Raw genomic sequence first — 14,241 nt, 5'->3', positions numbered from 1 at the left:
TTTTTGCACGTTGAGGTTTTGAAACATTTTTTTCTTTTTCTTTTCTATACATGGAGAAGTTAAATTCAATTTTTGCTCTCTCCAGAACGGTTTTTGTATGCATTTGCCATATTTACATCGCGATCATGTTTGCTCTTCGACGCCGGGCAGGACGAGCACAAGAACATTTATTAAGGGCGGAAATCTCAGTGCGACCACGGCGACATCCGCCATATACCTGGGAGCGCAAACGAAGGAGAACATCGTTCAGAACCACATGACTTGAGGCATGACACGTCATCGTTTATGCGAAAAACCCTTTTCCATCCAGTTTTTCCGAATTTTGGCGATGCGATAGTTTAACTTTTCCACCTCCTCCTAGCGTAAAAATCTTTTTGCGATAATTGGGGCTTTTTTCGAATTTTGGACTTTTTACATCCAGCTTTTTTCATGCGCATTTTCAAAATGCACAAAAACTCGGTGGATGGAAAACCCTCTAGTGACAAAAAACAAACCTCTCAGAAACAGAGAGGATAACAACCTTAACTAGTGTGCTTTTCTTAGTGCGCAAAAAAAAGCTCACTTACAGTGTCGGACTGTCAGAATGTCAAAAATGCTAAACGATCCTTTATAGATGAATAATAATAAAAAAAGCTTACCAAGTGAAGTAATGAGTAATGAATCCCTTTAACTTTTAACTTGTAAATATAACTCAAATAAATGAAATAACTGTACAGAACAAGCAGAGCTAGCAGAAAAGCATCTGAACAGCAAGAAAGCCGGAAGAAGACTGATTGAATCATTATAATTGAATCATAAATGGCTAATTATCTGTTAAAACTCACTCACATACAGACACATACAACCACAAAATCACCAGAGTGCAGACATTTACATTAAACATAATAAAAAAGTTTATTTTGATTATTTTTCAGCTTGCAAGTCATCATTGTACAGAATGTTAAAACATTTCTGTCTGACAGTTATATGTGTGTAATTTGGTTAATGTGGTTGGGGCCCATCTTATTTCTTATTTTTGTTAAAGCACTCATTGCAGAGCATGGTCAGGCAAGCCACCAGCATGACGTACTCTTGGAAGTCAACCACCCCATCAGAGTTAGCATCCAGGTCTTTAAAGATCTTGTCCACTGCTTTCTGGTCTGTAGTTTTCTGTTTTATAAACACAAATAACACAAATGCGCACACACACACACACACACACACACACACACACACACACACACACTCATGTCAAGCTCATAACACCTAGGTCTGTAGTGCACTTGGGTTCATGGAGGTGCTGTATGCCAGGTGACGTGAAGTTTGAGTGAGAGACACTTACCCCGAAGATGTCTCCGAGCTCCGCGTTGAGCAGGTCCTTCAACTCTCCCTTGCTCAGGGTGCACTTGTCTCCTTCCTTGCCAGAGTACTTATGGAAGGCAGAAATGAGTAGAGCCATTCCCTGCTGAACCTGCGACATGATGGCTTCTGGAAGTAGAAAACAAATCAGGTAATGACATGTTTTTAAACATGACTAAGACCAACAATGTACACACTGCCTTTCCCTGAATGGAAATGTTTTAGTGTCTGTTAATTTCCCTGAGGGAAAACCTCCCAAAGCATCAATGAAATTCTAATCTAATCTCATTCATTTATTTGTACATGTTCACTGTGCTGTCCGTATCTGCTCTTTCATATTGAAAAGTGTTCACAAGTGTTCACTTCTGTCATACTGACATTTTAACTACATTTTACTCAGGTGTGATGACTGCAGAAAACCTGCAGCCTGCACTTTGTCTGCTTTATCACGATCACCACACACACTTAGTGCCTGTGCACACAGAGCCTGTCTGAATGTGACCCAGTGCAAGCAGCAGTGGTGCCTCCACACCCGGCCACACCCAGCTCTGGCCTGCAGGAAGTAAGGCCATGCTTCCCTCTGCGCTGTTTGGCTGGAGCACCGGCAAGGTAGGAAGGGAGAATGAGGGGAGGACTAAGACATGGGAGGAGCAACAGAATAAAAGGATGAGGAGGGGGAAAAAAGGAGTAAAAAAAGGAGTGGTAAAGAATTTAAACCAGACCACGGCCAACGCCCTTGCTAATACTCTGCAATTACAAGTGGTTAACGAACAAAGAAAGACATAGTGACATAGCTGCTGTGTGTAGATAGAGCCTCCTCCTCCACTTCTAACTCTCTCACCGTGCACCTGTGTTGATCACAGAGTGCCCTCGTCTGCCTCACTAGCAACACTCGACGTTTGGTCAACACATTGGAATAAGAGTGAGAGGTTGATTAATCAGCAAACAATATGGAAATGTTATCATTAGGGCTGTGAGTCTTTGGGAATCCCACAATTCGATTCCGAATCGATTCTTTGGGTCACGATTCGATTTTTTTCCCAATTCTTTCAGATCCCAACGATTTGATTATTGATTGATTGATTTATTGATTGATTGATAGATAGATAGATTTCACATGCCACTGAGAACATGCCACTTCCAGAAATAAAATTACACTTTTTTCCTTAACAAATCACAAAAATTAAAAGTATATGAAAGTGCTTCCAAAAATAAAAGTGCTGTTACATTAATAAAATGGGTAGGCTTACATTAGCTGCCAGAACTTCCACTTCACAGATGAAAAAAAATATATATATATACTGTAACCCCTCTTTGTGTAAAAACTACAAAACAAAAGGTTTATGGCAGCCTCTATAAAGAAATAGGCATTGCCTTTAGATTTCTGAGAGCATGCAAAATGAAATTAAACAAATACTGTTTTTTTTTTTTCTTAACAGCAAATCACAAAAATGCTTGACAACTAAATTGGCAGTAATCAAATCTGTAGGTTCTTCTGCAGGAAAATAAGCTGATCTACATGCTCTGAAGAAAGACAGCTCCCAAAATACTTGACTTTACCATAGCAACTTCTGCAAATCGCATGCATCATATCAAGCCCTTTCTGACGGTAAAATCTAAAGTGTTTCCAAATGGTTCCTTTCAAAGACCGGGGAGCCGGTTGGACTTCATTTTCATCATACTTTGGTGGGGCAACAACAAATACCGTACACTGCACAACCCTCTGTAGCCTAGGCTTGCATGCCTGTACATAATCAAAGCTGTTTTCTTGTTTTGCCTAGCACTACGGTGGCTGAGAAGGCACACCCGTACCCCCCCCCCCCCCAAAAAAAAAAAAAAAGATTTTCTGAAACTGAGAATCGATTCTGAATCGGTCAATGTTAGAAACGAGCTCAAATATTTTTTCCTGCACCCCTAGTTTTCGTGTGTCTGTTGGAGGAACAGAGAAAAAGAGAAACATTCTTTTCAAGAGAACTACATCACCGCACACAGTGACTTCAGCAACAGCTTATGGTCCTTAAGGAAGATATGTAACCACATAGACGCAGAACCAGACATCAGAAAGAACAGATGATTCATGCATTCACCAGCAACACAGCACAAACCATATGAAGTCCAACAAACCAGCCATGTGACACCACAAAAAACACCAATCAATACTTGATAATATTTCCTGCAGGACTCTGTGGTTTTCATACAGGAGCAAACCCACAACATGTTTTTTGTTTTGTTTGTTTGATTATTTTCTGCTCACCTTAAAGTTGTACGGAGTTCTCAACCAGCAAAGAGAGAGTTAGAAGGAGAAGGAGGGAGTGGGAGAGTGAGGGAAGGACCTGATGTTATATGTGAGCATGGCCACACCCTCAGCCTGCTCCAGCCTCTCAGCTTACACCCTCCTCCTTTTCCTCTCTCCTCCTCCTCTTTTAACGACTCACCTTTGCAGGATGCCGGACAGTTCTGTGTGCCTGGGCGTTCAATCTCTGCACTAACATATCAACTGTATCAACAATAATACTGATCTGTAATGTATTCAAATCTACATCAAATTACATAAGAAAGCTAGATATGACATTATCTGACCCATGTCTTGTTTTACCATATTACACAGGTGAACTGTTAAAAAGGTCACTTCGAATCAGACTGTGTATCTGTAAGCAGTGTATTTGAAGCCTTTTAACTTCACAATATGATAAGGCACAGATAAGATAAGATCAAATAAGATAATGTGACGGGCAGGGTGTGCGAACCAAAAGGAAGCGATCACGCCAAGTCTCAGGGAAAAAGGATGGTTTAATAGAAAGTGTGCAAACCTAAAACCCGTGCAATAATGACCAGCGGTCAACTGGTACAAAGACAAGACATATATAGGCAAACAAACGACCCTCAGGTGAGACGGATCACGGGCTCCGCCCACCTGAGGGACGCACATGACGTCACCAGACAACAACAACAACAGCCGCTGTGGACAGAGACGGCCGGTAGGGGGCCGCCTCACCGTGACAGACCCCCCCACCAAGCCGCACTCCCCTCCACTGGGTGTGTGGCACACAGCGGCTGCACACAAAACATGAAGGGGCAGGAAGGCAGAGACAGGCAGGAACACACCTCCTGCCGTCCGGGAGCTGAAACATAAAACACAAAACATTACTCAACTCGCCTCCCCGGGCGGGACCCTGGACCGACCGGGCCGTTAACAACACAAAACCACGCCCCAGTCGGTCACAGGGCCCTCACGCCCTAACCGGCATTCAGCTGGTAAGCCCCATGGGTGTGGGGATGAGGGGCTACGGCTCCTCTCTCGTCCCTCGTGTGTGTGTGGGTGTGCAGGCTACCTCTCCAAGGCGTAGCTACTTCACCTCCTGGACCTACCTTCTCCCAGAGCTGACCCCTGCCTTCTGCTAGGGGTCACCCCAGCCTCCTGGGGAGCCAACCCCTCCCGGGGCCTCTCATCTCAAGGTGGACTCCTCCACCCAACCCAGGAGCGCCAGAGACCGAGGCCCAGAGCACCCCCGACGCGGGCTAGGGAGCAGCCCCAAGGGCCTCCTGGTCACCCCGGGCAGGAGGGAAGATCTCCATCCCCAGCAGGAGCTTTTCAGACCGGAGCCCCATGGTCCCCAAACATCCGGGGGCCCCAGCCCTCTAGGGAGGGGCTCTTCATGACCGGGCTCCGGTCACCCCACAACACAAGGGGGCTCCTGCCAGGTGGAGACCCCCACAAGGTCCAGGAACACTGCCAAGGAGAAGCACCTGCACAAAGAACACAACCTCACACACACACACACACACACACACATATACAAACAGGAAACACAAACGCGCCTTACCCTATTCAGGGCCTCCCTTTGGAGAGACGCCCTCCGTGCCACACCCCATGGCACGGGACCACAGCCGGTCCCCCCCCAAACACACATTTAAGGGGAGGAGCATGCGTGGAATTACATGTAAACATTAGACAACACGCTAGGACAAAACACACACGCAAATACTAGACAAACAAAAAACGGTGTACAAACAGTAAACGAACGGGTTCAAAACGTGCGTGCTCTACATAAACACAATAGTGACGCGCCGCTCAGAGTCGCAGTCGCTCCCCACATTAAACACAAGACACACGGGGAGCGAGGCGACCGTGACGAGCGGCGACCGCGTCACACACATTAAACACTAAACACATAACGACGCGCACGCACACTGATCCTCCGGTCCGTTAACCGTACACACTTATCACACACACGAGAGTTTTCCCATGCAGACACCCTGGTCCTCACCGGCCACACACAAACAAATGCACGGCGGAACTCTCTCAACACACAACGGACACAAAGGGCTTTCCCAGGGCAGACTGCCCTGGTCCTCGCCGTGCTACACACATACACACACACACACAAAACACAAAAGCACGGCGGAGCTCTTCAAACAAAACACCACGTAGACAAACACTTACCACGAGACATGACCACGAACGAAGGAGAAAGTAAAAGAGACTCGGCGGCTTCCGAAGGGCGGCTGGTCATTCTGTGACGGGCAGGGTGTGCGAACCAAAAGGAAGCGATCACGCCAAGTCTCAGGGAAAAAGGATGGTTTAATAGAAAGTGTGCAAACCTAAAACCCGTGCAATAGATCCAAATTAAGGATATAATGACCAGCGGTCAACTGGTACAAAGACAAGACATATATAGGCAAACAAACGACCCTCAGGTGAGACGGATCACGGGCTCCGCCCACCTGAGGGACGCACATGACGTCACCAGACAATAACAACAACAGCCGCTGTGGACAGAGACGGCCGGTAGGGGGCCGCCTCACCGTGACAGATAAGATAATCCTTTATTGATCCCGCAACAGGGAAATTTGCAATATTACAGCAGCAGAGAGGAAGGGACAGAGAAAGGAAGTATAAAAAACAATATATAAGATAAATAATAAAAAACTAAACAAAAATGTTTGTATACTGGTTTACAAAATATATGATATTGAAAAATTTAAAAATATAATAATCTTATGCATGGTGAATATTGCACATAGAAAGAAGTACTGAATATTGCACATTTGCCGTATTGATTGCACAATTTGCTCGCCATGTGGTAGCAATGTTTACATTTACTACAGGCTATTGATTGCAGGGCGTGTTAAACAGTCTGACGGCGTGAGGAAGGAAGGACCTGCGGTATCTCTCCTTCACGCACCGCGGGTGCAGCAGCCGAGCACTGAAAGAGCTGCTTAGTGCAGTCAGAGAGTGGTGCATGGGGTGGTACAGGTTCTTCAGCATGTATTTTAGCTTAGTCCTCATTCTCCTGTCTCCCACTACGTCCACTAGGTCAAGAAGACACCCGAGGACAGAGCTGGACTTCTTGATGATCCTGTTCAGTCTCTTCCTGTCAGCTGTGGAGATGCTGCTACCCCAGCAGACCACTCCATAAAATATGGCTGGTGCCACCACAGCATCAAAGAAGGTCCTCCAGGAGTGACCCCTGCACACCAAAGGATGTGAGTCTCCTTAGCAGATACAGTCTGCTCTGGCCCTTCCTGTAGAGAGCAGCTGTGTTGTCAGTCCAGTCCAGCTTGTTGTTAAGGTGGACACCAAGGTATTTGTAGGACCTCACCATCTTAATGTCTGTGCCCTGGATGTTTACAGGCACAGGATTTGAGTATTTAGTCCTACGGTTCTTTAGTTTTGCCTGCATTGATCAGCAGGCAGTTCTTCTGGCACCATATCACAAAGTCCTGCATCAGTCCTCTGTACTCCACATCATCGCCATCACTGATGAGGCCAACGATAGCAGAGTCGTCAGAGAACTTTTGCAGGTGGCAGCTGGCAGAACTGTACTGTAAATCTGCAGTGTAGAATGTGAACAAGAAGAGAGCGAGAACTGTTCCCTGTGGAGCCCCCGTGCTGCAGACAACAGTGTCACACTGACTGCCCTTTGTCCTCACATACTGCGTTTGGTTAGTGAGGTAGTCCAGAATCCATGTGGTGAAGTGGTGATCCAGTCCAGTGCGCTCCAGCTTGTCCTTCAGGAGCATGGATTGGATGGTATTGAAAGCACTGGAGAAATCAAAGAACATGATTCTCACAGTGCTCCCTGTGGTCTCCAGGTGGGACAGAGATCTGTGTAGCAGGTGGATGATGGCATCCTCCACCCTGATGCCAGGTTGATAGGCAAACTGTGTAGTGGTGTTTGTGTAGTGGGAGGAGCAGGAGAATGATCAAACCTATTGAAGAAGAGATTGAGTTCATTCACCCACTTCTGGTCCCCACTGCCTGTGAGTCAGACTTCTTGTGACCTGAAATAGTTTTGAGACTATTCCAGACTCCGCTGACGATGTTCTGCTGCAGTTGGTCCTCCATCTTCCTCCTGTAGATGGTTTTACCCTCTCTGATCTTCCTCCTCAGCTCCTTCTGCACAGACTTCATCTCCTCCTTGTCACCTGATCTAAAAACCCTCTTCTTCTCCTTCAGTAGAGTCTTTATATCAGGGTTAATCCAGGGTTTGTTATTGGAAAAACACCGCACAGTCCTGGTGGGTACCGTGTTTTCCACACAGAAATTGACATAGTCTGTTATGCAGTGAAACGCATCCTGCAACATAGCAACCTACAACAGCATCACTGAGCAGCCCTGGTGAATATTAAAATGTTGATGAAATCTAGGCAAGTGATCTCACACAGAGAAATGACAATTACACATGGATCAAGATGAAAAGCCTTAATAATAACAGGAAACAAAACTATAAACATTAAAAACCTTTATACAGTTATCCCATCACTGATGGCAGAAAGGCGCCAACAGCTGCATTAACTAGCATGATGATAAAGAAAGAGATGTTGTTTGCTCACAGTGCTGGTGTATGTGAGAAGAATTTGCAATGAACATAGGCATTCTAACACAAACCTTTTCATTCAAATCAGATGGCCTTTCAAACAGCTGACTGAATTGCAAAGGTGGTATTATGCATGGAATATAAAATTGATGACACTAATACTCCATGTTATACTCAGCCACTTTAAAACAAAGTTAGGGTTAGGGTTTTTAAGATGCACCACTAACCTACAGTTGTGATCAAATTTATTCAACCCCCAATGCTGCGAAGGGTTTTATGGAATTCAGTGCACATTTGTAATTGTGTTCATAATGAAATCTTACAAGGACTTGTTAAAGAACTAAATGCAACTAAGATAGCATCAATTGTTTTTGTCATAAAGTATTAAATGGCCTTTTTGTGATTTCTTCATTGACACAATTATTCAACCCCTTTACGACTACCACTCCTAAGAACAGAGGTTCATTCCAGTGTTTTCCATCAGGTATTGAAAACATCTGTGGATGTCAACGAGCAGCAATCAAGCATGATAAGCACCAATTAGGCAGATTTAAAAGGACTGTGATACTCAGCTCCTTCTAGACATCTACTGGTGTGTTTCCAAGCATGGTGAAGGCAAGAGAATGGTCCCAGAAGACAAGAGAAGAGGTTATTGCTCTTCACAAGAATGGCAATGGATATAAAAAGATTGTGAAGTTGTTAAATATTCCAAGAGACACTATCGGAAGTATCATTCGCAAGTTCAAGTTAAAGGGCACAGTGGAAACGTTACCTGGTCGTGGCAGAAAGAAGATCCTGACCGCGACTGCTGTGCGCTACCTGAAGCGTAATGTGGAGAAAAATCCCCGCGTGACTGCTAAGGAACTGAAAAAAGACCTGTCAGATGTGGGCACTGAAGTTTCAGCTCAGACAATAAGGTGCGCACTGCATAACGAAGACCTCCATGCCAGAACGCCCAGACGCACCCCCTTGCTGACTCCAAAGAACAAGAAAAGTCGACTGCAGTATGCCAAAAGTCATGTGGACAAGCCACAAAGGTTTTGGAACAGTGTACTGTGGTCAGATGAAACTAAATTAGAACTGTTTGGGACAATGGACCAGCGCTATGTTTGGAGAAGGAAGAACCAGGCTTATGAACAAAAGAACACCTTGCCTACTGTGAAGCATGGCGGGGGGTCAATTGTGCTTTGGGGCTGTTTTGCTTCTAATGGTACAGGAAAGCTTCAACGTGTGCAGGGTACCATGAATTCCCTTCAGTACCAGGAGATCTTGGAGGAAAATGTGATGGAGTCAGTCACAAACCTGCGGCTTGGGAGACTTGCAACTTCATGCGATTTGCAACTTCAACGCAACTTCAAGCAAACCCTGCGAATTCAGGGCGGTGTTGCAACTTCAGCCAATCACCGCAACTTTCCCGCAAATTTGACCAATCACTGATGTCGTCTTGATGTGACGTCGACAAACTCCCGCCTTACTTCCGTATATACGTTCAAGAGGAGCGGACTGAAAGCAGCATGAGCGAAAATAACGGCAAAAATATCGGGAAAAATAGTATCCCGGTACACCTCATGAAAGCGGGGATAAACTGTGTTTTCAGTGTTTTATTGTTTCACAACGATGGGTTCATACATGTATTTCCAACAAGTTTAACATTTCTAGCACCAGCCCATCAACTCCAAGTGATTTTTCATAGTCTTTTAAGGGAAAGTCCATTTCTGCCACCGAGCTGTTGCACTTCGAGGGATCATTTCAAGAAAGTGAGAGGGATCATTGTGCATTCTCTGTCCCAACACCTGTGTTTCAGGGGACGGGGCATACAAAATCTTGAGAGGGATCATTCCTGCCCAAACTATTTCATACCACATAGAGCACATATGTCAAAGTTAAGGCCCGCAGGCCAGATCCATGGCCCCCTGGATGATATTTAATTACTATTAGAACCGGCCCGCACACCACAGCCGCCCGATGGTGTTTTGCACGCACAAACACTACATTCCCCACAATGCAACGGTAGCCCGCGAAGTCACTGCAGTGCACGCAAGAGATAAAGTTAATTTATCTCTGATCCATATAGTTCGCTCTGGCGCCAACCACTGGCGATCGATCTCGATATAATACTTAATTTGTGTCCATTTTACAGGCCGCCCGGTAATAACTTAAGTTCGCTAATCCCCACCCCTCCCCCGTCAACAATTAACGTTCGCCACCCCCTCCAGGTTCAAATCTCACTCCAAGCGATCTTGAAAAGTTGGCAACCCAGAATAAATAGGTAAATAGATAATTAAAATCGACTACTAAATAGAGGAAACCATACAGCATTTACTCCCTATTGAAATGTACTCACAAAAAAGCAAAAACACACCGCAACTTCCGTCGCTATTTTTTTTAAAAACACCCGCAACATCAAACATTTTAGCCCGCAACAATCACAAAAAAGGCCCGCGAAATCCTGGTGGGACTGACAGATGTCCAGTGACCTTCAGTAGCTGCGTTTAATTAGCTGGCTAAGTTACATTTAGAGCGCTGTTAGCATCGCTAGCTAACGTATCTGAAAACAAGGCACCGTCAGCTCGCTCTCAACTCACACTTCAATTCGGTCTCCCTTGGAGGTACTGGCTCTGTCCGCCGAGAGCAGCGCTGCGGGGACAGCCAAGCGAATGTTTTCTCTGCACGTAACAACAAAGAAGTGCAACATGGGATATGTAGTAGGATTTCGAGGATCCTTTGGGCAACGTAGCTTTTTGCTGTGATTCAAAAGTTTGTTTCTAAAATTGTTTTGTAGAAATTCATAATACCAGGCAAGTTATCTTAATTTACAAGAGCTGTGTAGGCTATCAATCGCAATATTCCACATTATCTCTTTTATCTCCCTCTTCAAGCTATCCAAATGTCATTTTCCTTCCTTGGGACTAGCACATTTATTAATGCAGTTTCCTGCATATTATTTACTACCACCATGGTTTGTAATATAGTAGTATGACGAGCAGCAACTTTAGTGATGAAGGACGATGAGGTGTTACAAAAAATCTGAAACTCAATTCTGTGACTAAACTGTACATTAACTTGCTCATAAAATGTTGACCTAGACTGCCAAATACTATTTAGTTTTCAGTTGCAAAGAACTTTGTAAGTCGCTCTGGATAAGAGCATCTGCTAAATGTCATAAATGTAAATGTAGTTAACATTTTTACACATTTTCTTGAATCAAACAATAATTGACTGAGTAGCCATGTGCATGTCCTGAGAGAGACCCATTCTTTTGCAAATGTTTGTAAAAACAGTTTGCACCTCTAGGAGTTTATTTTAAACACACCTGTGGCCATGGTGATTAGAGCACCTGATTCCAATCATTCCGAGCATGGATGAGCGAATACTTTTGGCAGCATAGTGTACATTGATTACATTTTTGGTATAACTACGTGCACATTAGAAGAGCTCCAACTGTTAATTTCTTCTTTCTACAAGTTCCACCAGCTCTGGAATAGACGTGAAATACAGGACATCCTGGTATGAAAATGATCTTGGAAGTTTCAGTGAATTTTTACTAATTCTTGTTTAAATACCACCATCCATTATAAACCTACAAAATCTCATTCCTATCAACAATTCAATATTTTCCATTCTAAGGCCTGCAAAAACTCAATTCTACTCAGAGTGAAACGCATTTGTACTGACAATAAAGACATCTAGAAAAGTATGTAAATGCACGAACATTTTCAAAACTAAGAAAAAAACAAAGAACAAAAACAGAGACAGAAAACCTTGACTTTGACTATATAAACTAAATAAAACCATATAAACCTTGTAGGAGCTCAGGAGCATTGGTGGTGGCTTCAAACTCTTCTATCATGGTGTAGACAGGAAGTGAAATGGAGTAGGGGTAATCCTGAAGGATGAGTTTAGTAAGAGTGTAGTGGAGGTAATGAGAGTAAGTGACAGGGTGATCTGTGTAAAGTTAGAGATTGATGAGGTGATGATGAATGCCATCACTGCTTATGCTCCTCAGGTAGGTTGTGATGTGTAGTAGAAAGAAGAATTCTGGAGAGAGTTAGATGAAGTTGTTTTGCAGGTTCCTAAAGAAGAGAGCGGTTATTGGAGCAGATTTAAATGGATATGTTGGTGGAGGGAACAGTGGTGATGAGGAGGTGTTGGGTAGATATGGTGTTAATGAAAGGAATATGGAAGGACAAACGGTGGTAGATTTTGCTAAAAGGATAAAGATGGCTGTAGTTAACACTTATTTTAAGAAAAAGGAAGAACACAAGGTAACATATAAGAGTGGGGGAAGATGCAGACAGGTTGACTATATCCTCTGTAGGAGACAAAACCTGAAAGATGTTAGTGATTGCAAGGTGTTACCAGGGGAGAGTGTAGCTAAACAGCATAAGATGGTGATATGTAGGATGGTTTTGGAGGTGGAGGAAGAGAGTGAGAGCGGAACCTAAGATCAGGTGATGGAAGTTAAAGGATGAGGACTGTGGTGTAAAATTCAGGCATGAGGTGAGGCAGGTACTGGGTAATGGTGGTGATGTTCTGAATACCTGGGGTGAGACTTCAAATGCAGTGAGGGATGTGGCTAGAAAGGTACTTAGTGTGACCTCAGGACAGAGGAAGATAGACAAGGAGTCGTGGTGGTGGAATGAGGAAGTTCAAGTTTGAGAGGAAAGCGGTTGGCTAAAAAGAATTGGGATTTTCAGCGAGATGAAGAAAGTAGACAGAGGTACAAGGAGATGTGTCGTAAGGCAAAGAGAGCAGTGGCAGAAGCTAAAGAGAAGGCTTATAGCAAGCTGTATGAGAAGTTGGACACTAAGGAAGGGGAAAAAGATCTGTACAGATTGGCCAGACAGAGAAACTGTGATGGGCAGGATGTGCAACAGGTTAGGACAGGGGTGGCCAACCCGCGGCTCGCGAGCCGCATGCGGCTCTTTGCCTGGTTTCATGCGGCTCCCCAGCCAGTCCGCGGGCTCACCTGCACAAACGGGGCGACACACTGCTACATTTTCGTGGTGCGCGGTTAGTTTACAAGCCTAGCGAGCCGCTAATACTTTTAAAACCGGCGTAATGGAAAACACGCATTTGACTGTCTTCACAGCTAATGATTTACACTTGCCACCCCCCCCCCCCCCCCCCCCCCCCCCCCCCCCTCAACAGATTACACTCGCCCATGTACGATGTGGCTCTTTGCCGTAACACAGTAAGAAAAGTGGCTCTTGGCCTATGACGGGTTGGCCACCCCTAGGTTAGGATGATAAAGGTGGCAATGTGTTGTCTGGTGAGGAGAGTGTCTTGGGAAGGTGGAAGGAGTATTTTGAGGAACTGTTGAATCAAGAGAATGAAAGGGAAAGAAGGTTAGAAGAGGTAGAAGTTGTGAATCAGGAAGTGCCTCAGGTGAGCAAGGAGGAAGTAAGGGCTGCAATTTGGATAATGAAGTGTGGTAAGGCAGTTGGACCGGATGATATTCCAGTGGAGGCATGGAAATGTTTGGGAGAGACAGCAGTGGAGTTTTTGACTGGGTTATTTAACAGAATCTTGGAAGGTCAGAAGATGCCTGAGGAGTGGAGACGAAACACAATGGTGCCGATTTTCAAGAATAAGGGCGACGTTCAGAGCTGCAGTAATTACAGGGGAATAAAGTTGATCAGTCACAGCCTGAAAATCTGGGAAGGAGTAGTGGAAGCTAGGCTTAGAGGAGAGGTAGAGATCTGTGAGCAGCAGTATGGTTTCATGCCAGCTAAGTGCACCACAGATGCTATGTTTGCTTTGAGAGTATTAATGGAGAAGTATAGGGAAGGACAGAAGGAGTTACATTGTGTGTTTGTTGACCTAGAGAAAGCTTATGATAGAGTACAGAGACAGGAGCTGTGGTATTGTATGAGGAAGTCAGGAGTAGCAGAAAAGTATGTGAGGGTAGTGCAGGATATGTATGCGACAGGTGTCAATTCCAGGTTCAGAAAGTAAAAGTCCTCACCAGGATTTTGCTCAGGCTTCCTGGATTGTGTTGATTCTACTAATTTTACCTGGATTGCACTAATTAGAAAATCTAGCAAGCTTGAACAAAATCCTGGTGAGGACTTTTACTTTC

General features: G+C 44.6%; 1 protein-coding gene across 1 annotated transcript; it reads right to left on the bottom strand.

Moving 5' to 3' along the window:
- Window positions 1-869: 869 nt before the first annotated feature.
- Window positions 870-3,704, bottom strand: LOC143473874 (ictacalcin-like). The gene is made up of 3 exons (XM_076971048.1): window positions 3,593-3,704; window positions 1,322-1,467; window positions 870-1,149 (listed from the first exon to the last, which is right to left on the bottom strand). The coding sequence occupies exons 2-3, from the start codon at window positions 1,457-1,459 to the stop codon at window positions 1,003-1,005; spliced, it is 285 nt and encodes a 94-aa protein (XP_076827163.1). The 5' UTR covers window positions 1,460-1,467; window positions 3,593-3,704; the 3' UTR covers window positions 870-1,002.
- Between the last annotated feature and the right edge of the window lie 10,537 nt (window positions 3,705-14,241).

The sequence above is a fragment of the Brachyhypopomus gauderio genome, chromosome 13 (assembly GCF_052324685.1).
Source record: "Brachyhypopomus gauderio isolate BG-103 chromosome 13, BGAUD_0.2, whole genome shotgun sequence".
NCBI classification, from domain to species: domain Eukaryota; kingdom Metazoa; phylum Chordata; class Actinopteri; order Gymnotiformes; family Hypopomidae; genus Brachyhypopomus; species Brachyhypopomus gauderio.
Note: the sequence above shows the minus strand (reverse complement) of the source record. Positions and strands in the feature narration are given on the sequence as shown.

Coding starts and splice junctions, on each gene's coding strand:
- LOC143473874 (XM_076971048.1), bottom strand. CDS start 1,459: ATGTCGCAGGTTCAGCAGGGAATGGCTCTACTCATTTCTGCCTTCCAT. Junction 1,150..1,321: donor AGCTCGGAGACATCTTCGGG/GTAAGTGTCTCT, acceptor TTTATAAAACAG/AAAACTACAGACCAGAAAGC.